The following is a 27,122-nucleotide window of genomic DNA, read 5'->3' as shown; positions in this document are numbered from 1 at the left end:
ACCTGCTTGAGTCAAGTTTTTGTCCCTAATCACATCACCAAAACTGCTCCTCTTCATGACTTCCACATTGCTCAGTCAAATGGTTTATTCTCAGACTCCTTAGCTACATTTGAGACGGTTAATCACTCCCTTCTCTTTGAAATTTTCTGATTCAAAATTTTCTTCCTGATTTTCTTCCTGCCTCACTGGCCACTCCTTCTCAGGTCCTTTGCTGACCCTGCCCCACCTCCAGGTCCCTTTAACAATGGAGTGCCCCAAGGCAAGTCCTCAGGACATTTTTCTTATGCATCTACATTCACTCCCTTGGTCATCTAGGCTCATGGCTTTAAATACCCATCTATATGCCAAATACTCCCAAACTCCAGACTCATATATCTGACTATCTATTCTACTTCAATATCTAGTAAGCATCTCACTCTTAATCCTGATCTTCCTTTCCAAGTTCACTCTTGTCCTTCTAGCCCCTAGTCTGTTCTCAGCAGACTAGTCATGGTGATCCTATTAAAACAGAGTAGATCACATCACTATTCTATGTCAAACTCCACAGTGGCTTCTGGTCACTTGTCAAAGTCAAAGTCCTTACCATGACTTACTAGGCCCCATCCAGTCTGCCCACAGTTCAGTTCCCTCTTGTCTCTTATCAGTGTTCATTCTGCTCCAGGCACGCTGGTCTTCCGGCCACTCCCGCAACAGGGCAGTCATGCTCTTGCCAAAGGAGCTGCTCATTTGCTGTCTTTTCTGCCCAGATTGCTCTTCCCCAGGTATCTGCATGGATTGCTCCCTTGCCTCTTGTAGGTCTTTGTTCTGACATTACCTTCTTGCTGAGGCCTTCTTTAACCATGCTATTAAAATTCCAATTTGTCTATCCACCTTCTCTGATTTATCTTTCTCCGTGATACTATCGCTTTCTAACTACAGGTGTTTCTGATTTATTTTACTGTCTCCCTCACTTGCAGAATGTAAGCTCTGTAAGGGATGGGGTCTCCACCTAGGATCTGATGCATCCCCAGTGCCCAGGTCAGCACCTGGAACCATAGAAGGTTGCTCAATACACATTGATTAAATGTATGATAATAAATCTCTCTGCTGAAAGACGTGCCTGCACATGAAAACCGGTTTTCCAAAGACAGCAATCAGATCTGCGACTAAGGATCTGTCTCTTTCTAAAGTTTGTCACAAAGCTGGCAGAATGGCTGTGAGGCAGACTTCTGTGTCTGTGTGGTGGGTGAGCGTCTGCCATGAGTCCCTCACTGTCCAGTAGAACCACCGAGTCTTGCCCTTTCAGCTGAACATGTGAAATGGAAAGGCTGTGCAACATTTTTACTACTTGTTCACAGGTATTCTTTTTATTCAGTAATTATTAGGCAGCTTTGTTTTCCATGAAATGCCTCTTTTTAAATGTTATTGTAAAGGTCAAGCTTAGGAATTATTTATATCAATAGCAATAAAATAGTCTTTGAGATTGGCATATTATTATGTCTTGCATTTATTCTACTTTTTAGTCATATCAAATAACTTCACAGTTAAAATAAATACTTGCTGCCCACAATAATACATCTTGCTTTATCAGAGGTCATAGCAAAAAAGTGAATTCTGGAAATGTCTATGTGGACAGTAGCAACCCACTCTTGCACTGAGAATACTTGCTGGCTGCTTCTTGAAAAGCAAAACCTAAGTCAGTAGGGCAGGACAGTTCACATTGAGTAAATTCGAGAAAATATTTGAGAATGTGAAATTTCATTCACTCAGTTCTGATGCAGACAAGGACAAACTGCCTGTAGTTGTTCATCCCCTTCCCCCAATTATAATAATAAAAAATACAAGAAAAATTTGTAAAATTTATTCACAGTGCAGAAGTTGAGATGAATAAAACAGCTGGCAGTGGCATCTCGCCTCTGAATTTGATTTATAAAAATACCGGTGAGCTCAATTTTCTGTAATTTGCTATTTAATTTGGGGAATGATGAAGAGAGTCTTTTTTTACAGTTATAAAACTTCAGACTTTGATGTCATTTTTTATCACAGTATCGTCTGGTATTCCGAAAATGTTCTGTCAGGGGTGATCTTCGTATTTCTGGAGTTGACATTTGATAGAAGTTGGGTAACCGAATATCATAGTGATATCTTTTTCCTATATATACTCTGTCATTCAAGGCATAGAGTTTATCTGCAATGTCACTGCCAATTAAAACTGAAAACAGGCGGGAGATGTAACGATGCTGAGCAAAGAGCAAATATAATTTTTTTCTCCTCCAAGACACATACCGACAGTCAGTTTCTGCTGTGAGGGTTACCTAAAAAACATAAGAACCATATAGAAACAAATATCAGGAAGCAAGAAAAGTTCTGCCACGTTTTTTTTCTACCACAGATTTTAAATTAATTTCCCTTGCTGCCGCTTTGAAGTTAAACTAGCCCACTGACTCACAATAAGCTGTCAAAATAGAAAAAAAATACAAAATTTATTACTACGCATATAATTTATAATATGAATGATTGCAATATTGTGCCCATCTCTAATTTATCTGTTTTTCTGAGTCTGGGTAGCTATATTTTGCATTTTATTGAAGGGAGAATCACTTGATATTAAAAATAATAAAATAAAATTGGCTAATGTTAGAGAATTATTTCCAAATCAACTCTGAAGACTGTAGACATTTAACCCTAAGACAGTTTCTATAGTACAAATAGTATTTATATACCTATTTTGCATATATATGAGTTATTTGCATACACATATATATTATATGTATAATTCATAGGAAAATAGTATAGCACAATAAGTGTAACCAACTGAAATGATTATCTCTTAAAACTACCAGATGTGGCAGCAGAATAGTGACAATAAGTTTAGCATTCTGTTGCTGTAGAACAACTGAAATCCATCAGCGTTTTACATTTTAAAAATCACTTATTTTTTAATAAGTACAGTTTTTTGTTCTTGATGTTTTCTAAACTGTCACATTAGTAGTGTTTAGTCAAATCTCAATTAATTATATTTTAATTCCCAAATATGCAGTTATGCAAAGTAAAGTTTAAGAATATTTATCATGTATTCCTTCCTGTCATATATTAATATACCTGTTCTTGTTGCTGGACCTATAAAGTGGCATTAATCAACAGGAGTCAAACAGAATTGGGAAGTCAGGTATGCTGTCAAGGTACATGCCAAAGTTCGATATAAGCGATTCTTGTTCTGTTTGTTTATTTGCTTGTTTTTAAGCAAACACTGTCAGTTTGGAAGAAGGAGTATTAATTGTGTAGTCTGGTTAGCCTTTACCTGAAAAATGCCTTCCTCTGTGGGTCTTAGTGAATCCCACTCAGGAGAATCCAGGAACTGAAAAGGGAAAATGTAATGCAGAAATTCTCCATCAACTGTCACTCTGATCCTACCAAAACACAAAAACATAATTTATGAGAGAAGGATAAAGAGAATACATAATTGGGCACAGGGCAAGGGGCAGGGAAAATATATTTCAGATCTCCGATGACTTTTTTTTGTTCGTTAGAATTTTGAAAGACAAAATATTAAATTCATATAATAGTGACATAATATCCTATAAGATTCATGTACTGATGTTCCTCACACAGGATTCTAGAATATTGAGTGAAATTCAGAAAATTCAAGTTGTACATTTATGATATAGGTCCATTTATGTATACATATTATACTTTAATAAAAAGTTTCAGTATACTCAGATTTTAAATTAAGTAGGCAAACATTTAAGGACATAAGAGTTTTGCTGTAAATACCTCTGTAAACTAAAATTTTAATCTGTTTAAAAACATGAGTAATCCCATTATTGCTTTCTCCCCAAACTTTCTTTTCAAAGTTTAGATTTCTATAATATATTCTTGAGGTACCCTCTCCCTGCTTCTAGCAAGTGGGCAATTGCTAGAATTTTCTGAACAAAACATGATCATTATAAAACTTAAATGTTCTCTATTGTTTTTAAATGATATCAAAGAGTCTTGTAAAATACTTTGCATGCCAATATAAGTATTTCTATTAATTCAAGCTGGCATCATCCTCGTCTTCACTTTAGTGATTAGCTGGGAAACAAATATCATACCCAGATAAACAAATTCATACTTTAAGATTCATGTCATTTGATTTCTAAGATGAAATGTTATGGCTCTAGATTATTTCCTGCTTTGAGTAAATAATACTGTGTACTCTAAATGCCTATGTCTACGACTCATGTATCAAAGACTGTGTCAAGCCTCAGGGTGCTAAATGCCACCCAGGACTATGCTATGCTGAGATGAAAAAATATTGTGGAAAGACATACGAACAGATAGCTAATATAGAGGAAAGACATGCAAACGCCAAGGGTACAAACCTTCCTGAAACAAGCAGAGAGAGTTTATCAATGGAAGTTTTCCCCTGCATGGCATAACAATGTTCCTTTTCCAAAGTAACCACTTCAGAGCTCAAAGCAATCGTTCTGAAGACGGGCAAAGAGATCCCCAGGGGCTGGAAAAGGGAGCTGTACAACACCTGGAATTCTCGGGCAAAGGTTATACTGTGAACTTGATATGCAATATGAACAAATTGCATGAAGCAGATGACAAACAGTACAAAATTCCAGGAAAATATGTCAGCTGCACAGACATCTACCCAAGCCCAGACAGCAGAACAGAGAAAACCCAACCCCAGCAAACTGAAGACGTAAAGGAGCCCGAAGAATCCACTGCCACCCATGAAACCTACTACAAATAAAATACTGGCAAGATGATAAATGGCTCCTTCCGCCTCTTGCTTCCAGGTTATGCAGACAGGGTGTTCATCTATGAGGTTCTTCCACAAACTTGAATTTCTTTCCATGTCTGTTATTACTGTCTGGTTCACTTTTCAGATGACTTTAGATGATACCGAAGCAAGTAATTAAGTCTTTAGCTTTTCCATCATCAGAGTTTTGTTCAGTCTTCACAAAAACCAGAGAAAACCTGGACCCTGGAGTTGGTGATGACTAAAGCTCTGGTGTGTATGGATCTTGAAAAACTAAGAATCCCATGCTAGTTTCTTTAAATTCATCTGAGCTCTTGATTTAGATCTAGTCCACAAACATTTTGCTATTTCCTGCACAAAAGAAAAAAAGATAAAGGATCTAATTAAACAAAAAGGAGACTTGTGAGGTATATTTAATGAATCAGTAGCATTACTTAATGCAAGTTGACCTCTTATTTTCTGTGAAGTTAGAATATTTTAAGCACAAATACTATGGAGTGTTAAAATTTCTATGATATAAAAAGTGTATTTATTAAAATTAGCTAGCTACATATTTTTCATGGTAGCTAAGTACTCTATAATCATCTAATCTTTGTAGCAGTGCTTCAGTATATTTCAGAATCACTTGGGACAGTGAATAAAAATGCTGATTCACAGACTGTTTCCAGACATACTGAATCAGAATCATGCTGAGGGTGGGCCCCAGGTGTCTGTATTTTGAACAAGCTCCCCATGTGATTCTGATGCATTAATCCATGGTCCTCCATGGCCCACCCCTTGAGGGATACTGTCTGACAATATGTTATTTACTCTTTACACATGAAGAATTTGAGGCTCAGAGAGGCCAAGTAATTTATCACAGGCCACACAGCGGTTAGTGGCAGAGCAAAACTTCAGCACTCATGCCCATGTGCTGGATACAATCATGTGGCCTCTCATGAAAGATGTTTTAAATTTGGCACTGTAAGGAGCCCTACTAAATTAATAAACATAATAAATATACAATTAGTCATTTTAAGAACACTAATAGACTGTGAAAATGTTTAATAAGTTAGATTTAAATTATTTGAAAAATATAAATCTACTACTACTTTGCTGTGTTAGTGGTTATTTCAGGTTAAAGGTTGCATCCGTACAACTAAATAAATACTAATACTCTTGCTACTTACACATGTATTTACCAGATGGTAAAAAATGTTACTGACTCTACTCCTCTGCACATACATTCTCTACCCTTTCAGCCATATGGTAAAAATGCTAATATGAGATCTGAGTGAGGAGAGAATTAAGCCTTAATGACAAAGCTAGAGAATATATGTATCATTTGCCACCAGTTTCCTAACAATAAGTAGTTTCAATGTAAGGCATTCATTAGATTGCTTTTTTTTAAAAAAAAAGCCATAATAGCATTTAAAAACCTTGAACTTGTGTGTGATATTTAGTTTTTTATTTTTGAAATACATTATTTACAGGACACCTGTTAATATCAGGTATCACAGATCTTGTCCCATGGCAAGAAAAAAATACACAGAGGTGAAAATGACTTAACTGGAGTAAAAAAGCGAACAGTGTAATCATCAATAGAACTAGAAATGGAAATAAAGGACCTACTGTTGTTGACATTCCTGGTTTTTTCATCTTGGATAGTGATTCTTTTCTCAGCAAGCAATGACTTTAAAAAGGAGAGAATCATTGAAAAAAAAGAAAAAAACTTAAAGCTACAACTTACAGTCATATTGTTATTTTTACTTAATGGCATTTCAAACATTCTGCATATCCCTAATTATTCTCCTCCCCTTCCCAATAAATCTATGAGATGATGAAATTCAAGGCAGACAGGCATCCAGAACACATTCAATTTCTCCTCTTTTAAACAAAACACAAAATTCTATACCACCAGATAGTCACAACAAAGAAAAAATTTTTTAAATACAATGGGTGGTGAGAACTGCAAAATACCAGCCTGGAAATGTCAGTCTCCCTGCTGTTTTACTTTTAAAACTAGGGTATTTTAAATCAATCAATTCTTCAGGATACCAGACATAGCCACGAAAGCCAATATTAAAAAGAATTGCTAGTAGAGCTCTGAACTTTGGTTTGACCTTCCTTAAAAATTTATAATCCTTAGTGCAATGTTAAAATGATGTTAATAGAGAAAGGTCATGTAAAATGTTTGTGGCAATTCAGAAGGGAGTTCTGGGAATCTTGTCCCCTTAAAAATCATGATCTGGGGGGTGTACTGTGGGCCTGCATTCCAGGAGTGTGACCCATTATAAGAACTGTGCTTCTGGCTACTTCTATTTCACTAAGCTGTTACCAAACCATCTTTCCGTCCTTGATACTGTATTGCTCAACGCAGCATGCTAACTTGCCCTGATTAAATTACTCCACACCCAGCTTTCCTCCACTTGGTGTGTTTTTATTCAGTCACCAAAACAGATGTACTCTATTAGAAGAGGGAGAACTGACAGGGACAGGTGATGACCAGGATTGTCCTTCCGATATGTGCCAGCAGCACTATAGGAATACTGAATATGATTCATCAACCAGCTGCTTGCCTTAAAGGCCCGTTGGCCTGAAGTCATGTTTTTGTGTAAATAAATGCTGACATGCCAAGGTGGCACAATGAATTTCTTCCCTAGGCAATACACTTGATATTCCCCGCAAAAGAAGTTAGCACACTGAGCTACAAATGATGAAGGCAAATTTAAGTGCAAATAAACACAATGGTTCTGAGCTCACCCCTTTTTTCTCTTTAAATTGTAAGACTCTGAGTTATAAAGAATTAAGGAAATATAAAAGAAGATAAAAGGATGCTCAGTGAAATGCAGTATAAACCTGGTGACGAATGGATGAAGATTAGCTCAGGAATTGTGTTTATCTGTTCAGAACTTCTACATTTATTATGTCTTTGCATCACACTCCTTGCCAGGAGGGAGGCAGAATCTAAATCACTGTGCCCAGCTTACAAATGAGAAAAGCAAGGCACAAAATTAAGTCATTGGCTTTGGGCAAAAGATGCGGTAAGACATACAGCAGCGTGGAAGCTCAAGTCCCCTCCGTCCTGCTTCAATCAGACCCTCTCCAGCAAGCAATGCCACCTCTCAAGGCTGTGAATCAGATATTAATGTGATGGGAAACCGAAGTGGGATATTCTTCCAGGACTGCTTTGCCATGAAAATAAAAATCCCAACAGTGGATAATTACAACTTGCTATACGTCTGCTTGCACTGCTCAATGCATAATGCTTAGAATACCGCTGGGGACATAGACAGCCATTCACAAAATAATTTGCTGTATTGGTATTCAACATTGACTGACTTCCTCTCCTACACCCTGAAATCTTAAAGGGCAGCAAGGCCTCTGACATTCAATGAATGCTGACTGATTACACTGGTATAGAAGTGCAGGGCTTCTCTGCCTTGTCCATCCTCAATCTAATGGATGTTATAACGTCTTCTGTCACCCAGGGGCAGAGAAGTGGGGACGTACAAGATACTTCAAGATACATACAAGATACTTCAACATAGAGACACTGAGGAGTTGGTGCATCACATTTTCAAAATGTCCACAACCCCAAATTCACAAGAGAATCCTTTTGTCTGCATACAGCCTTGAGCTCCTTAAGAGCAATTTAATTACTGCATTGATTGACAACAACAACCACTTGGTAGCCAGTGGCATTGAGTTAGTTTTGGTTTCAAGGCAACCCACAAGCTCAAAATTCCCTCAATATTCTACTCAAATTAATTGGAATCAGAGCTCAACTTTGCTATGTTTTCCCTATGCTAAATTATCATTTTCTTAAGTGGGTCCTCTTCTGCTTATCCTTGAGGTGGTACATTTACTCAGCAACTATGTGCCAGGTGTATTTTAAAAATGATCTAATTTAACAATCCCAGGAGGAAGATACTATTATCTCCATTTTACAGATAAGAAAATTGAAATTCAGAGAAGGCAAGTTGTTCAAGGTCACACTGTTTATAATGGAACTGGGTTTCCATCCAGGTCTGCCTGATTCCAAAGCTCACAGTCTATACCACATTATTCTGCTTCCACTACACCGGGATTTAGAAAATGTAGGATTTAATCTCCTCTCTACTACTTAGGTGAACTCAGGCATGTTTATTCATCAGTAAAGCAGAGGAAATATCACCTATTCTATTTTAAAGGGTACTAGAAGGTTCAAATGAGAAAGTCTATATTAAAAAAATTCTTTGCAAATATTAAAATAATATAGAAATAGCACCACAGTATTTGCTGCTTGTGTATTATAGAGCTAGGCCATTAGGAGAATATAGTTTTTAAAAAGCTTTCTTTCCCCCAGATGATTGCAAGTGAAGACAGAAATTCAGATGAGTCACTTCTGGTTGCCATCAATCTTTAAATCATAAGTTCTAAATTTACTCATTTCTGCACGGGTGATCTGTGTGTTATTCTCCCCAACTTGTGTTCTGACCTCCTACTGGTAGAGGTATAGAACTGTAACCGACCTACCCCTGAGTATTCCATTTCCAGTGGCCAAAAGCTAGTTTCTGGAAGTCAACAACATTCTTCTACCTTAGATTAATGTTTAGTGCCGCGCCCCCCCCCAGTATAACTGAGCCAGGCTCTATGGGGTAGGATCCAGAGAAATCCATTTCTAATAAGCTCCCAGTTGTTTCTTCTGCACACTAAAGTTTGAGAGCCATTACTTATGTAGTTCCTGATGATCTCTGAATTACCTTTGCCTCTTTGCAGGACCTCAGTTTCGTCTATTCCTGGCTGACCACTGGCTGCCTTTCCACACTGATTATTTGACATCATGCTTTTCGGTTCTAGTTGTCCATGGGAGGTAATGCTGGTGTTAGCTCCTCATTCTCTTATCTAGACTATCCAGCTTGCATTACTGTTAAATACTTAAGAGTCTTAGTTGTGCCTCTAAATAGCTATGTGATTTTAATCTTCCTAGACCTGTTTCCTCATTAGAGAAATGAATTAGACAACATAGTAAGAGGTCCCTTTAGCTCTAAAATAACATGACTCTATATGATATAGAGTAGAAGATTATTCCAAACATAGGTCAAAATACAGAGTTGAGTGGCAGAACTGAATTAAGACTGCAGGTCTTAACACCTGGTTTCTGATTGGGGCCCAGCTCCAGAGATTGTTACTTAATTGACCTATTGTGTTGCCCAGGCATTGCTATTTTTTTCACAAACTCCCCAGGGATTTTGATGTGCAACCAGGGTTAAGAACTATTGAACTAATTTAATAGATAGGAAAGGGTAAAGAGGCAGGGTAAGAGATACCACAACACTCTGCAGAGTAAAGGATCTGGATTTTAATCCTCAGTTTTAAGGGGCTGCAAAGATACCTTTTCTCCTGGTGTGTCCTCATTTCCATCCTTTGCTCAGGAGAGGAGGCATTTTCCTTCCTCAAACTTACCATTCTAGGAGGGCTCAAGACTTGTGGATATTTTGCAGCAGCCGTTCCTGACCGTGGTGGCCTGAAAGGCTCCTTCAGGGCTTTGAGTTTTTATGGCCTTTATTATCTGTCTACATGGCTTCCATCACATATTGTGTTATATTGACCATTGGCCATTATATATATTTTTTTCCTTTTTAAAGTATCACAATTTGCTTATTTTCTCAGTTGGGGTACCTATTGAAACATTTTTTATAAAAAGAAATGAACATGGTGTAAGTATATTAAATAACAGCTTTATTTACTGGTCATTATATATATATATATATATATATATATATATATATATATATATATATATATATTTGAAATTCTCCTCTGTCTAGAGCAGAGTTGGTCTTCAGTAAATGTCCACTGACTGATGAAGATAACAATGTGCAGGTAGAAAAGCAGTGTTTGGAATACAGTTTTGGAACAAGCCAGTTAATAAGTGAGAAGGCTCAAGTAGGATATGACCAATACCTGAATCAATGAATTAGAAAAAAAAAAGGCACCACGATTAAACTATAAGGAAGAAATGAAAGGATCTGTTGAGAGAGAGGGACAGATAAGGGTTGAAGACATTTTTTATTTACATAAGATTTAGAAGTTAAGGAAGAAATCAGAGGAAAAGGGTTTTAGTCATGTTTAACCTGATGCTTTTGGTCTAGCAGAATGCACAGCAGAAAATAATGAGTAGGATGGTGCAAGAGATATTTAACAGTTACTATCACATAGGACTATGCTGAATAAAGACTGGAGGTAGCACAATTATTAAGAAAGTGAGGCCGGGCGCTGTGGCTCACGCCTGTAATCCTAGCTCTTGGGAGGCCGAGGCGGGCGGATTGCTCAAGGTCAGGAGTTCAAAACCAGCCTGAGCAAGAGCGAGACCCCGTCTCTACTATAAATAGAAAGAAATTAATTGGCCAACTGATATATATATAAAAAATTAGCCGGGTATGGTGGCGCATGCCTGTAGTCCCAGCTACCCGGGAGGCTGAGGCACAAGGATCACTCGAGCCCAGGAGTTTGAGGTTGCTGTGAGCTAGGCTGACGCCACGACACTCACTCTAGCCTGGGCAACAAAGTGAGACTCTGTCTCAAAAAAAAAAAAAAAAAAAGAAAGTGAGTATAAGGAGAAATGAGAGTCTGTTCACAATGAATTTTTGAAGATGGTACAAAAGAAAAGAATATGTTGTTAATGTTTACATTGATTACATGTTGAAATGATGGTGTTTTGAAAATAGGTTAAATAAAACCTATTATTAAAGCTATTTTCATCTGTTCTTTTAAAAAAATGTAGTTATTAGAAAATTTAAAATGACATGTGGCTTGCATTGTATTTCTATTGGACAGTGCTGGTCTAGAGTCTCTCAAGTAACAGAGGAATGAAAACACTTGGCATGATGCTGTGCAAACAATGCATGATACATAAATACATAAATACGGAAGAATTATCCAAGAGTAAGATCAAAGTTGATATAAATGTAAATGATATTGGCTACAATATTCTTATGCTACCAACAGTCAGATGTTACCCAAGGGACAGATGTTACCACTGGTTTCTGCCTGCAGGGGTGGCCCTCTAAAGCTCTTGGTCCCTTTATCCTACAGAGGGAAGCACCACATTTTCCGTTTGCCTTAGGAGAGTTCCACTTTCCCAAGTAGTTTGTTACATGTTAATTTTCTCATTTCATCTTCTGATGATACCTCATAGAATTTACTGGAAATCACAGACAATCTCATGATTTTTGTACTGGCAGTTGGATTGTGGCCTTCTAGATTCCAGAGGGTCCACACCAGCCTTTGCTTTTACACAATACGTGGAGACTCTTCATGCACCACTAGTGTCCTAGGCTGGAGTATGCCTTTGATCTTCCTTACCAATGAGGACTTCAGGAAATTAGAAAACATGCCCACAGGCTATGCTGGACTTCTCTGTTTTCATGTTTCAGCTAACTGTCAGATTTGATTATCTCTAACCATGAGGGATCTCTCACTTTATCACCCACTGTGGTAGGCAGAATTCAAGGCTCCCCCAAGATTCCTGCCACCTGGTGTACACACCCTGTATAATTCCCTGCCCTTGAGTGTGAGCAGAACTTGTGAATGGGATGGGATAGATGCTCCCTTGATTAGTTAACATTATATGGCAAATAGTGGTGGAATAGTAACTCTCATGATTATGTTAAGTTATACAGGACTCTCCACCACAGGACTGGAAAGAGACTGGACATCAGAGAGAAGTGCTCCTACTGGCCTAGAAGAAAGCAAACATCCATGTTATGAACTGTCTATGGGGTCTCCAAGGAAAGGAACTATGAGCTGAAAGAAGTCTTCAACCAACAGTCAGCAAGATAACTGGCACCTTAGTCCTGTAACGGCAAGGATTGTGTTCTGTGAGCCACCTGAGGACTGTGGAAAAGGATGCCAAATTCCAAATGAGAAGCGCAGTGTGCCTGACACCTTGACTGCAGGCTTAGAGGCCCTGAGTAGGAGATTCAGTTCAACAGTGCCTGGAGTCCTGACCCACGGACTGGGAGATTGTGGTAATTTTCTACACAGCAACAGAAAACTCATCACACACATACACACACAATTATGAGTACTTGCTATACATAGGCTTTTAATTAATCTAATAATCTATATTTTATGATGGTCTTAAAAGTAAATGGAATTACATTAAATTCACTGTGTTTCCCAGCCTCATTTTAGAGGTTTTCCTTTCCCAGAATTAGGTGGCCCCAAGACTGTTATGTATTTGAACACATGGATAACTTCCAGAATAGTTATGATATTCATACACCAATCTGTCATATTCCTGGAATACCATGTTTCCATGGTTGACTTTCAGCTTAGTCAGTTTTTTGTGAAATTCAGCCATACAGATAGGGCAAACGATGTTTCAGACATATCCAGACATTGACACAAAATGCAGCCCATAGAAACTCAAAATCAAGAGCTCTGTAATTCCTCAAGGTGTGTGACTCCACCAACGTCAGACAAGTTGAGCCATGGGAATGCAATATCCAGTTGCCATCTTGTTGATTCTCATATGCTACCAGCATCTAGCATTTACTTAGTACTTACTGTGTGCCAGGTACTTTTCTGAGGATCTTAAATTATATCACTTACTCCCCTCAACTTTTTGAAGATAGTTTTATTGTCCCCATTGTACAGATGAGAAAACTGAGGTATTGTGGAAGTTAAGTAGGTTGCCTAAGGATACCAAAATGACAGAACCCAGATTCACTCCCAGACAAGAAGATGCCATTGTCTGCTCTCTTAACTACCATGGTATACTGCTGCATGTACAATTTGATATCTGGAGTTGAACAAATCAACAACATCCTTGTTTTTTTCTCATCAGTTTTAGATTCAAATAATTTAAATGTCTTCTTAAGAAACTACAATTTTTGAGCCAAAGAAGAATGGGAGAGTGGGTCCCACCAGTTGAGTCCCTTCATCCCTATAATTAAAAAATTAAATAAAAAATAAATAAATAAAAAATAAAATCCCTATAAAAAATAAAAACCCTATAAATAAAAAATCCTTGATTTGAAGAAGCAGCAGTAAACCTCTCCTTCTCAAGCTTGCCATTTGGCTGCTTTAAATAATTGACAGGATCTGCTCAAGTTCTTCTGACTTCTGCATACCCTGGAAATGGTTAAAGGCTTAAGCAGGAAGCCATTCCCCTTTTATCAGCTACTATAACATCATGTGGCAAGTTTACCAGAGAAGAGATTCCTGATGAAAGATGCAAGAAAAGCTGGACACATTAAGCAGTCTTTTCTTGATAAGAATCAATGGTAGGCACCTTCATTTCCCTTTACTCCAAGGGACCTATATGCAGAACACAAACTCACTTTTTCTATGTTTAGATCAGGTTCTCAAATTCGTTCCTAGCAAACAGCTCTAACAGGATCATGAATGCTAGTTAATTGGCTATAATCACACCACTGCACTTGGCTATAATCTCTTTTTTTCTGGCTAAATAATGAGGTGGACCACACACCTGCATCAGAGCACTCACTTTTGGCCCTTAATCATACTTGGACTTCTTTAGTACAGGGAATGCCAGGTGTAGGTATCACCCTTGTTGTCTCAACAGCATGACACTTAACAGCACTTCTATGCTACTTTGAATCAACAAGAATCAGTTCTGCTATAATACAACATATGTAATCCTGAACAATCACTGCACTATGCAAAACTGTGCAATAAAAACCATAGGGCTGGGCGTGGCGAGGTTGCTCACACCTGTAATCCTAGCACTCTGGGAGGCTGAGGCAGAAGGATCGTGCTTGAACTCAGGAGTTTGAGACCAGCCTGAACAAGATGAGACCTCATCTCTACTAAAAATAGAAAAATTAGACAGGCATCATGGTGAGTGCCTGTAGTCCCAGCTACTTAGGAAGCTGACTTTAGATCATGCGCTTTTTGTTTAATCACATTTTTCCACAGTTGTCAATCATGCCCATGTAATGAAGCCTCCATTAAAACCCAAGAGGGGCCGGGCGCGGTGGCTCACGCCTGTAATCCTAGCACTCTGGGAGGCCGAGGCGGGTGGATTGCTCGAGGTTGGGAGTTCGAAACCATCCTGAGCGAGACCCCGTCTCTACTAAAAATAGAAAGAAATTAATTGACCAACTAAAAATATATATACAAAAAATTAGCCGGGCATTGTGGCGCATGCCTGTAGTCCCAGCTACTTGGGAGGCTGAGGCAGCAGGATTGCTTGAGCCCAGGAGTTTGAGGTTGCTGTGAGCTACGCTGACGCCACGGCACTCACTCTAGCCAGGGCAACAAAAGTGAGACTCTGTCTCAAAAAAAAAAAAAAAAAAAAAAAAAAAACCCAAGAGGACTGGGTTCTCAAAGCTTCCAGATAGCCGTGGAAGTTCCTCGAGGGTGGCATGCCCTGGGAGCCACGCCCCTTCCCCCATGCCTCGCCTTATGCATCACTTCATCTATATCCTTTGTAATATCCTTTATAATAAACTAGTAAACATAAGTAAGTATTTCCCTGAGTTCTGTGAGCTGCTCCAGCAAATAAATCAAACCCAAACAACCCAGGTATCATGGGAACTCCCACTTGAAGCAGATCAGTCAAAAGCTTTGGAGGCCCAGAGTTGCACCTGGTGTGGGTTGGGGAGTAGTTTTGGGGCCTGAACTCTCACCTTGTGAGATCTGATACTATCTCTGGGTAGATAGTGTCAGACTTTAATTAGAGGACACTTAGCTGGTGTCCACTCCTTGGTATGTGGAGAAAAACCCCACATTTGGTCACAGAAGTCTTCTTCTGTGTTGTTGATTGTTGTGGAGTTTAGAGGAAAGCACGGTTTGAGGAGAGGTTTTCTAAAAGCACTCTGGGGCTGAGAGGAGCACTTGTGCAGCGTGTGGGGATTTACTTTTAAGGTGTTCCTGTAAGGCTAGTGTTTTCTCCTGGATTGTGAGAAATATTGTTCGCTGTTTGGTCCTCAATCCAAATGCCCAGCAATCTTTCCATTTCTTAAAGCCTGGTTGTTATTGATTTTGCAGGACTTGAAGTTACTCTTTGATGACCCACAATGTGTATTATTCCCTTATTCTTGCTGCTTAGGAGATACCACATGTTCTCATGACTCTCAAAATGCTTGATTATTTCAAACTTCTCTTCATTATTCAAGCTTTCCTTTTGCATGCACTATTTGGCATTTTTGAACTATAATGCTTAGTCATACTTGGGATAGTAAATGAGCATGTTTCTATATAGGAAAGTTCAGAGTGTGAAAGAATCGCAAAATGTAAACTTGCAGGATAATACGTGGTAAACCAAGGTAGCTGGCAGATGTTTGAGATGTGTGTGTGTTTGAGTTTTTCTATGTGGATTAGGTCAGCTGATTATACTTTAATGCATTCACCCAGTGTTTCTTGTGGGTAAACTGTGCATAAGCAAACACAAAAGCTCCATTCTGCTTCAGTTGTTCCCTAATATATCAATTGTGTTAAAATAATGCTTACTTTCAAAACAAGCATTATAGCATAATTAACTACATCATTAGCTCTAAAATGGCCATTAAAATATTATTAATTAATGTATATAATAATTCAATAACTCCTTGCCCTCATGGAGCTTGCATTTTAGTGAAATTCAAAATGTTGACACTATTTAAGTCCAGTTTCTGAATTATAAGGTCTATTTTAAATAGCTTAAAATATACCTTATATGAAAATAAACTACTTAAAACTCATTTAAAGTCAGTCATTGAATACTAAATTTTAAATAAAGGCTACATTTTAAAAGACAGTCTAAAGTCTTAAAAATCAGAAAGCAAACAAGCCTGTATTTTAGAATTTCATCAAAGACCAAGAAAAAAAGAAAAACCCTCAAAATAGGTTTATATGTTTATCCAGGGATACACAGTATTTTTCTTTTCTAATCCTTAGCAACAAAACTAATCATGCCTAAAGGATATACTCAAAACCCATACTCATTACAAAAAACAATTATGTTCTTATGAATTTACATATAAAGACAAAAAAACGTTTCACTACATAAAATGTTTCATTAAATAATTAAGCAATAATTAGTAGGATTAATCCTTTTATTAAATTATCCTATGAAAAGATTTTACATTCATCCTTTTATTAAATTATCTTATGAAAATTTTATTAGCACATTACCTTTTTCTTTTTCCTTAGAGACAGGGTCTCACTTTGTCACCCAGGCTGGAGTACAGTGGCATGATCATAGCTCACCGTAACCTCAAACTCCTGGACTCGATCTATCCTCCTGCCTTAGCCTCCCAAAGCACTGGGATTACAGGTGTGAGCCACTTCATCCAGCCTACATTTACCTTTTAATTTCTTGCCATGTTAACATCATTGCACATATTAACGGTGAATATTTATATCTGTTAACAATAGTTGCTACAATATATTTTCAGAATTTTTAAAAAATCCTTTAAGACCTCAGTTTCACAAAGATTTTGATGAATATCAGTACTTAATAGTCAAGCATTTCTTTTCTCATTACATTTCTTTGGTCATACGAGACAAAACTCCTTGGTATTGGCTGACAGTACATATTTAAATGAAAATTACAAGAACTCTTTTTAAAAAGTGTTCTTTGAGGTTGTGATCAGAGGAGAGCAGCATGGCACAGTAAATGTACACAACTAGACACAAAAGGACAATTGCTGTGTAGGCAAAACTTCAAAGGCCAGATCTGGCTTCAAGTTGTCAGTCTGCAGCCTCAAGAACTCAGAGCTGCTAAGGTCCCTATTGGATGGAGTGAATCTACACTAAGTTGATCTCATTTACATCTTTTTATAGTTTGCTTTCTCTTTTTTCTAAACAAAATTTCTTTATCAGGAATTACTTTCCCCCATAGTGCAATTAAAATCTTTATATTAAATTTCCTTTCCTATCTAGCCAAGTCTTCACCAAAGATGGTCCACTAGTTGATGGATTCCTGTAAGTTGCCAAAATTTCATTTAAACTTGAAAATGAACACAAAGAACAGAAAACAAAGCTTAGATCCCACAACAGAACTTCCAAACAGAATGTTTTAAAGTGTTTTTGTTTCTCTCTTTTTTTCATAGTGGTTAAATTTCCTTTTATGACAGAGGAAAAAAGGCACCATCTATCCTTCTTGCACTGTGGCTTCCAGAACAATTAAAATGTAACATGTGTTTGGAACTTGAATTTTAACACCACCCCTCTCCAATCTTGAATGGAGTAAAAAATATAGTAAGTAATAATAACTAGCATCTGTTGAGTAGCAACCCTATATCAGAACCCGTATGAAATACTTCACAAATGTCATTCCAAAGCCATAAGAATACTGGGGGCAAGAGGGAAGGATCATTATTTTTCTGTTTTTCAAGAAAGGAAACCTCTTTAAAAAAAACAATTGGCCATGTTAGAATACAAATATCCTCATTTCTGCTGTTTATACCATTCTGTATTTTCATTTATGAATCAGTTATATTTTAATCATTTAGACAGTAACTGTGAATGCTGAAAAAAACAAATGAGAAATTAAAACAGAAAATAATCAATTCAGAGGACAAAGACAAGATGGTGTAAGAATAATTGATGTCTTTGAAGTAGAGATTACAAAATGGAAAAGAAAAACATTCATAATGGAAAAAAATACTCCTGAAATTAAGAACAACAGATTATCCCAATAGAAAGAATGCATGAAGTTCCATAAAAAATTGATATAGAACTTAACCATGATATAGCCTAGCTGAGTTACTAAACTTCAAGAATAGAAAGAGTACTTTAGGACTCGAGGTAGAAAAAGCAAGTCAATTGCATGGAGGAAAATTTTGAGGCAAACCTAAGACTTTTCCATGGCCACATTATATTCCAGAAGCTAATGGACCAAGAGCTGCACTATGTAAGGAAACTATGGCCCAAAAATGTTAAAATGAGTCACATGGTAATTCAAGTACAGATGCTTTTCGACTTACAATGAGGTTACATCTGAATAAATCCATTGTAAGTTGAAAATATCATAAGTCCAAAATGCACTTTTGACATAGTTTCAATTTACAATGACAATGAGTTTATATAGACACAACTCATTATAAGTCAAGGAGCATACTGAATGTGTCTTGCTTTTACACAACTGTAAAGTTGAAACATCATAAGTCAAACAATTGTTAAGTTGGAGATTGTCTGTATAGAAATAAAATATGGACCTTTTTAATACAAAAAGACAGAGCAAGAAATGAGCCCTCTTGGGGGAAAAATAAACCCCAAACACGTGCCAATCAAAGGATAAATGAAAATTTTAAAGTTGATACTTGAGATGCCATGGTAAAAGAACTAGTGATCAGCAATGATTCTAGTTATAAAACCAAGAAATAATAATGGCTGAAATAAGGTTCACAAAACACACTGCAAAAGTTATAGATACAGCATGAAAACATATATATCAAAAACATTGGGATATAAGTAGAAGTGAAACTATAGGAAGTATAGTATAAAAGTGCCAATGCTTCATCTTTTATAACAGGGAGCCCCTGACTGTACATGTTTATGACTAATATATGTGTAAAAAATTTTGACTTCAAGATGCATTCAGAATCTCTTTTCTTTTTTTTTTTTTTTTTTTCTTTTGAGACAGAGTCTCGCTTTGTTGCCCAGGCTAGAGTGAGTGCCATGGCGTCAGCCTAGCTCACAGCAACCTCAAACTCCTGGGCTCAAGCAATCCTCCTGCCTCAGCCTCCCGAGTAGCTGGGACTACAGGCATGCGCCACCATGCCCGGATAATTTTTTCTATATATATTAGTTGGCCAATTAATTTCTTTCTATTTTTAGTAGAGACAGGGTCTCACTCTTGCTCAGGCTGGTTTTGAACTCCTGACCTCGAGCAATCTGCCCGCCTCGGCCTCCCAGAGTGCTAGGATTATAGGCGTGAGCCACCACACCCGGCCAGAATCTCTTTTCTTAATTGGGAAGACATCGGTTGGGAAGAATCGGTTCTCTCTCAGGATAAAGAAACACTGATGTCAAGTTACAATTCTTTCACTTTCACTACTGTTTCTTCTTTTGTTAATATATCATAAAATTTTTATTTAAAAAAGTATCTCTAGTATTATCCTATTGAAAGAAAAACTTTAGACAAATGAAATTTAACAGACTTTATTTGATCAAAGAACTATTCATGAATCAGACAGCACTCAGAATCAGAAGAGGTTTAGAGAGCACCACCCAGTAGCATGAGCAATGAGCTTTTAAAAGCTGAACACAGAAACAAAGTAGAGAAATCACTTGATTGGCTACAGCTAGGCATCAGTTTTATTTGGGTATGGAGTGATAAGCTGGCTGCCTGTGACTGGCTGAAGCTTGGCTGTTTGTAATTGGTTAAAACCTGGCTATGTGTTATAAAAAATAGACTCCTAAGTCAGGTTTCTGTTTGTCTACACACAAGTTAGGTCAGTTAGTCAGTTTTTTACATAGGAACTCAAAAGTAGGGAAACAGCCTTAGGCTAATGGCTATTTAACAATCTTATTTTTTATAAAGTATTTCTGTCTTTTATCTAGCAATATATCCTATTTGTATAAATGCATATGGAATGATTTTTACTTATTGTTAAAGATGAGTATTTCTGGATTGTGAGATACTTCTCATTTTTTTCTTTTTATATATCTGCATTGTTTGCATTCCTCATAATTTTAGAAAATAAGAAAGTGAGTTTATATTAATTTGAAAATTTTTAACCATAAAAATTTCAAAAAAATAATAAAATCCATGAACCCAACAACCAGAATTAATAAACATCAGCAGTATATTTTCTTTAGATCCTTTCATAATAAAGAAAAATTCCACAAAAAAGTTGAACACCACCATGAATTGTTCTCCAATACCATTCTCTGCCCACCCACTCCCTTATAGTATATAATTTGTGTTTATCCATATTTATATGTTCAATAAAAAATACAATTTAAAATGAAAGTCTAGATTAGAAATGTCTTTTATAATGTGATTTTTTTCAGATTCAAACTCAAAAATTTTTTTTGAATAATTTTAAACATGCACAAAAATAGAGAAAATAGTACATAATAAATACCCATATGCCCATTACCTAGGTCGAACAATTATCAAAACTTTGCCACACAGAATTTTTGAAATTAAAAGGAAAACCTGTAACCTAGTGTTCGGTCTATAATTTGTTCAGTGAATAAAATACCTTCCACAGAAGACAGGGAGAACCAAGGAAGACAAGGAGAACCAAGATTAGCTGTGCAATTACTAACCAATAATTAGTATGTGTAAGCATTAGGAGTTACAGCAACTCTGCTATCTCTGCTACAGCAACTCTGCCATCTAACAACTCTGCCATTGTTCAGAGTGGAAAATGAAGCTCGGAGAGAGAGGGAAATTCTTCTTCAAGCTTAGCCAGTTGCTTATCTTTCTAATACTACCCTACACCCCCTTCTTGATTATTCCATCTTGGCCAATTTCAGAGTATATGAAAGCCACTAAAGGTTTGGGTTTGGCGCTCACACACTCTGAAACTGTTAAAGAACACAAAGTGAAAAGGTCTCACTTTAGGTCCATATGAATTAGTCCCTGGATTCTCTGGGTTGGAGGAGGACCCAGCATTTTTATAGGTAAAGTAAGTCAAGAACGTTTGGTTATTTATTTTTTTTTATTTAATTCAGAAAATACCTGTTGTAACTTCTACTTTAAGACTCCTAAGTACTTACATAAAAGGGAGAAACATGTCCTCTCTTCCTTTAAAAGAATCTAATCAATGATTCAATATACTCCTCTATTAATTGTAGATAAATTCATACTCTCTGTAGTTTATAATTTCAGTTAACCAATGACCATAATTAACAAATAATGATCTCAATTGCAGTTTACAGTCTTGTGGATCAATCGTGGATATTTTCCAAAGCAGTTTTGAAATTTCTTGCCTGCCATGTTGCTTATGTGTTGTCATACTCACATATTGCAGCAAATGCATCATAACATTCTTGATCTTTCCTGGAGAACTGTTTCAAAATAAGCTCAGTGTGTCAACACTATTAGTCAGCCTTGTGGTAAGAAGTACAGGATTTTGGTTGCCCATGACACATTTTTATTTAATAGCATAGAATATAACCTTTTAGAAGCACAGGATGCACAATGATTCAGCTATTTTGAGAGACTGATATGATTAAAGAAACTCAATTATCAAATGTCTAAATTTAAATGTATAAAATTTTGAGGACAGATAATATCTTCCTCTAGCTCTCAATTAATATTTGTATCCCAAACTCCCGAGGACACACACACAGATTTTTCAGGACAGCAGAGAACCTCAGAGATTATATGGGATGGATCTGGGATCAGCCAGAACTCTTCATTTTTAAAATGTGGAGTCTGAGATCCAGTTTTTGCTTATATTTTCTGTTCCATGTAGTTCTTGTTTGGTTTCCTATTGCCATAAAGAATAGTGCCAAGTTACCATACTCTCACAAGAGGGATATTTTCATGCAACAGTCCCTAGAATTTATAATAAGAGAGAGAGAAAAAATAGCCACCAAACTATGAACAGGCAATTTTTTTAAGGCTGCCATAAAATTCAATTGCAGTTTGTAGGCTTGCAAATTCAAAATACGTTAAGTACCAGAGTTAAGAGTGAAAAGTCAAGAAAGAAGTTTAGTAAATAGATTTACGTTCAAAAGTGTTTCTAATTTTACCTTTCATTTATTATTTTAAAACAATTTTTCAATTTCTGCAAATGTCTTCTAGCTAAAACAATTTTTTTGTCCTAGCCCCTTACTGTATTTTGTGCCTTTAATCTTCTACTAAAGTAGACCCTCAAAACTATACCACTGTAACCGACCTTGGTGATCAGGTACTTTTGTGGTTGTCAAATTTCTTTGTTTCTCCTTTGTATGGCAGGGGGAATCCCCAAATAGAAAAAACAGGTCAATGCGACCTTTGATGAGACAGCATTTTCGTGCCCCCAACTCGGTGAGAAAACACTGACCACAGTCGGGCCCTTTGCTTTCAGAGAGGGATGGGGGGTGGGGATTCCCGACAGTGGCGCGACTTGCCCATTACCCAAGGTGAAACCAAGATTGTCAGGGCCCCTAGGACCCGCTTTGCTCCTCGCAAATCTGGCCTGTTTCTTTGGGCTCCAAGGTGCCTGGGGCAAGAGTGGGACCTGTGGGAGAAGATCTGGGAAGATTTGCCTGAAAGTCTCTCTGGCAGACGACTCGCGTTCCCCAGGGGCCCGCGCGCTGAGCCGCGAACGGCGCCGCCCGGATCCCCAGACGCGCAGTTGGCTTGAGAGGCGCGGGCAGCGCAGGGACGCTGGACCGCGGGGCACAGGCGCTCCCGGGGGTCGGCGACCTCGCTGCCCCCACCCCTGGGCTGGGCCGGGGCAGAAGCTGCGCCCGCAAAGTTGCCCGAAGCGGCCGCGGGGTGCGAGGGTGCGGACAGCTCCGGAAGGCGACGGGCTTGGCGCCCCTGGGGTCCCCTCCTTACCTTTCATTTCCCGGCCCTGCGCGGAGCTCCGGCCCAGCAGGGCTGCAGAAGTTTCCCAGCCGAGCGCGCTGGCACCGGGTGGCCCGCGCGGAAGTCCGCAGCACCCACCTTGCGAGCGCCTCGGCGCCCGCCCTGCGCCCGGACGCAGCGTGACTGCAGCCTGCTCCGGAGCGGCGGCGACGCGAACCGGGACCGGGCACGGGCGCGCGCCCCGGGGCGCAGCGGGGACGGCGGCGGCGCCTCGGGCAACCCAAGTCCCCAGGGAGCAGGCGGTGCAGCCACCCGTGTGCGGGACTGCTGCGTATGCGAGCGGCCTCTGCGGACTAAAGTTTCCAAAGATGTGCTTACCTGAGCGTGCGCCGCTCAAGGTTATAAACTATACCTAATATTCGCTGATACACCAGGCAGGGAGCGATGGAGCTGACTATTGAAATGAAAGGGAATATTTGGGAATATTTGGGTGTATGAGACAGAGAAAGGTTAATATGGTGTCTTTATTCAAATGAATAAACATCGCAAAAAGCAAATGGGTAGAGGACATAGACAATCTTTAAAGGAAAAAAATTTAAAGCACAAATGACAAAAAAAGTTGAAATCAATAATAAGTAAATGCATACAATTTAAAGAAATAATAAAGTGCATTTTTTTCTTCCTATGCAATTAGCAAAGTTTAATTTTGTTTTGGTGACAAAATCGTGTGGTGGTCGGGGAGGGACCAGTAAAACACACAACTTATTCAAGTATTTCATCTCCTTCCCTCTTTTTCATTTTGTATAAACGTTGGTAACAATAATTTCAGGAACAGATTTACTGAGTAATCAATGTCTCTTCTGAGCCCCAGAATAACCACAAAACAATGAATATAGATGGTAAAATTAACTCCCTTTCATTGATGCTGGAACTAAGGATTTAAAAAATACCCATATTGCTACACCCCATAAGTCAGCAGTCCACAACCATTTTGGGCACCAAGGACCAGTTTCATGGAAGACAATTTTTCCACGGATGGTGGGGGGAGGTGGAATGGTTTCAGGATGATTCAAGCGCATTACATTTATCCTGCGGCCAAACCTCTCTGCTAAAGATAGTCTGTATTTGCAGCTGCTCCCCAGCGTTAGCATTGCCGCCTCAGCTCCACCTCAGATCATCGGACATCAGATTCTCATAAGGAGCATGCAACCTAGATCCCTCACGTGCACTGTTTACAGTAGGGTTCATGCTCCTATGAGAATCTAATGCTGCTGCTGAACTGACAGGACGTGGAGCTTATGCGGTGATGCCAGTGATGGGGAGGGGCTGTAAATACAGATGAAGTTTCCCTTGCTCGCCCACTGCTCACCTCCTCCATGCAGCCCGGTTCCAGGCAGGCCACAGACCAGTACTGGTCCATGGCCCAGGGGTTGGATACTACAGCCATAAATGGCTAGAAAGCACTTAACTCTCAGGCCTTTGCTCTGACTCTTCATTATAGGGATTTGCTCAATGTTGGAAATCCAATTTGAACTGGATCTAGTCCGTGGTATATACATATAAATTTGAAATATGGCTAGGAGAGTGAGGAGGCCATGAGCTTTGACATCAGATATACTCTGGGTTTAGATTTTACTTCCTATTTAGTGTTCTACATTTTAAAAATCCAGTATTATTTTGGGGGTTATTTTTAATTTAAAAACTCAGAAGCAACAAAGATATGCTGGTGTGACAGATTACATGGTGGCCCCCGTGATTCCCAGCACCTTTATGTTCACAACTCTGTTGGATCCCCTCCTCTTGAATGGGGTTGGGATGGGTGACTTGTTTCTGAACAATAACTATAAGGAAGGTGATGCATGTCACTTTTGTAACTATGTTACCTTATAAAAGACTCCCTCTTGCTAGCAGAGTCTCTCTAGAGACTGTACGGGGCTTGATGAAGTAAATGGTGGTGTTGGGGAAGTCCGTGTGGTAAGGAACCACTGTGACCTGTAGGAGCTGAAAGGCAGCCTCTAGCCAACAGCCAGACAGCAAGAAGTCAGGGCCCTCAGTCCTACAAACTCAAGGAAATGAATTCTGTCAACCGTTTAAGTGACTTTAGAAGTAGATTCTTCCCCAGTCAGGCATCCAGGTGAGAGAACACAGACTAGATGACACCTTAATTGCAGCTTTGTGAAACCCTGAGCAGAGGACCCACTCAATCCATGCCTGGGCTCCTGCCCACCCCTAAATTGTGAGAGTGTATACAGAGTGCAATTCCTTCTTTGATAAATTTTGTATTACATAGTGTTGCCCTGTTACATTCTGATTTTCCTTGTACTTTTTCACATTCATTTCCCAGCCTTGATCATGGCAGAGTCTCCATAAAACAAAAACTGATGAAATTGTGTCCTACAGATCAGCCATAGGTGTAGGGATTTCCAGCTGCATTTCTGCCCAGAAGATTGTGTCTGAGATCCACAGCCCGCTTCCCTTCAGGTCCTTCGGGATAGTGTCTGAGTGAAAACTGCTGTGGTTGGACAGAAACACAGTCAACTCAGCTTGTGTAACTCAAGTTGCACGGCAATGCAAGGAATACTTACAGTAAAGAACTAGGAACACGGTAAGTACTTAAACCATGTTTCATTTAATCCACCTATCTTCGTAAAGCTTTAATTTGAGGCTTCTAGTGTCTTTCTTTTTTCCTCCTCTTGATGTCAACTTGCTCTGCCTTTAGCCTCAACCCCTGCATTTATGTACCTGCTTGCTAATTGCCCTTACCTCCAGGTACAAATCCAGCCTGGCATGCTCAGCCCCCTTCCTTCCTTCCTTCCTTCCTTCCTTCCTTCCTTCCTTCCTTCCTTCCTTCCTTCCTTCCTTCCTTCCTTCCTTCCTTCCTCTTTCCTCTCATGCTTCTTTCGTTTATTAGTCCCTGAATAATAATTCTCCCTAGTTTTCTTTCTCTATATCCCTCATTTTCTTTCTATTATACAAGAATACATTAATATAATGTCATATACTAATGTATATTGTGTGGCATCAAACTGTATTTGTCTTTTCACATATACAATATATAAATAATTCTTTTAAATGATTATATATTATCATATTATTAGTATATCCATTCCCTTAATTATTGAGGTTGTTTCCAGTATTTTTTTAGTTCCTTTTTTTTTCCTGGCTCAAGCCATGTAACAAAGTCAAATATTTTGATATAACAAATAAATTCTGTGTGCACGACTCCTTGAACAAATATGTGATAATTTCTCTAAGTCATATACCCAGAAGTAGAACTCTGAGTATGTCCATTTTCATTTTATTCATTAGTGACAACTTGTTCTTCAAAGTGGCTGCAGTTTACACTTCTATCGGCTATGTAGGTGAGCACACCTTCCTGCATTCTCCTTTCTGCACACCCCCCCCATGACAGATATTACCCAACTTCAACATTTTTGTTCTAGCTCACTCTCATGTTTATTTTCTCATCCTCTTCCTCTGCCTCCTTCTTGCTCCATTCTCTCATTTTCCCTGGCCCTGTTCTCTCTCTTGGTTTCTCTGCTCTTTTGCTTTTTAAAAATGTATAACTTGTTTTAATTTAAAATTTTTTGATTTTTAAAGTTTAATCTATCATTTAATTTGTAACCTGTTTTATAATGAAGGTCATGAAAATATCTGTCATCATATGTACATTTATGAAATAAATGCTAATGGCTGCAGTGTGTTCTATGTCACTGCCCCACTATACTTTTTTTTTAGGTAAAATGTCCATAACATAAAATTAACCATCTCAAAATGTACAATGCAGTAGCATTTAGTACATTCACAGTGCTGTGCAACCAACACCTCTGTCTAGCTCAAAAACATTTCATCCCCTTGAAAGGAAACCCCATATCCATAAAGCCTTCACTTCCCAATTCCTCCTTCTCCCAACCCCTGGCAACTACTCAACTGCTTTCTGTCTCTATGGATTTTCCTATTGTGGATATTTCATATAAATGGAAGCATACAATATGT

General features: G+C 38.4%; 1 protein-coding gene and 1 long non-coding RNA gene across 4 annotated transcripts in view; one reads left to right on the top strand and one right to left on the bottom strand.

The window, feature by feature from the left end:
- The window catches only part of LOC105864954 (uncharacterized), a 43,878-nt gene extending 17,061 nt beyond the window's left edge, over positions 1-26,817 (top strand). Inside the window, exons 3-6 of one of the 2 annotated variants that reach the window (XR_012919296.1) lie at positions 12,371-12,726; positions 17,761-17,908; positions 25,527-25,731; positions 26,436-26,817. This is a non-coding gene — a long non-coding RNA (uncharacterized LOC105864954). Of the gene's footprint in view, positions 1-12,370; positions 17,909-25,526; positions 25,732-26,435 lie in introns of both variants that reach the window. The other variant, XR_001151223.2, reaches the window with a different exon arrangement.
- POPDC3 (popeye domain cAMP effector 3) lies at positions 1,826-23,293 on the bottom strand. 2 transcript variants are annotated; one of them, XM_012753166.2, is made up of 5 exons: positions 23,157-23,293; positions 6,344-6,404; positions 4,344-5,083; positions 3,281-3,389; positions 1,826-2,294 (listed from the first exon to the last, which is right to left on the bottom strand). In XM_012753166.2, the coding sequence occupies exons 3-5, from the start codon at positions 4,826-4,828 to the stop codon at positions 2,010-2,012; spliced, it is 879 nt and encodes a 292-aa protein (XP_012608620.1). In that variant the 5' UTR covers positions 4,829-5,083; positions 6,344-6,404; positions 23,157-23,293; the 3' UTR covers positions 1,826-2,009. The 2 variants fall into 2 exon arrangements, with proteins under 2 accessions (XP_012608620.1, XP_012608621.1); XM_012753167.2 differs by lacking the exon at positions 6,344-6,404 and having other exon boundaries at positions 23,157-23,269.
- Positions 26,818-27,122: the final 305 nt, after the last annotated feature.

This window comes from Microcebus murinus, chromosome 5 (assembly GCF_040939455.1).
Source record: "Microcebus murinus isolate Inina chromosome 5, M.murinus_Inina_mat1.0, whole genome shotgun sequence".
In the NCBI taxonomy this organism is placed as follows: Eukaryota; Metazoa; Chordata; class Mammalia; order Primates; family Cheirogaleidae; genus Microcebus; species Microcebus murinus.
The sequence above is the reverse complement of the archived record's forward strand: the minus strand, read 5'-3'. Positions and strand labels throughout refer to the sequence as shown.

Coding starts and splice junctions, on each gene's coding strand:
- POPDC3 (XM_012753166.2), bottom strand. CDS start 4,828: ATGGAAAGAAATTCAAGTTTGTGGAAGAACCTCATAGATGAACACCCT. Junction 3,390..4,343: donor TCTCTGCTTGTTTCAGGAAG/GTTTGTACCCTT, acceptor GTGTTTTGGTAG/GATCAGAGTGACAGTTGATG. Junction 2,295..3,280: donor CAGAGGAAGGCATTTTTCAG/GTAAAGGCTAAC, acceptor TATGTTTTTTAG/GTAACCCTCACAGCAGAAAC.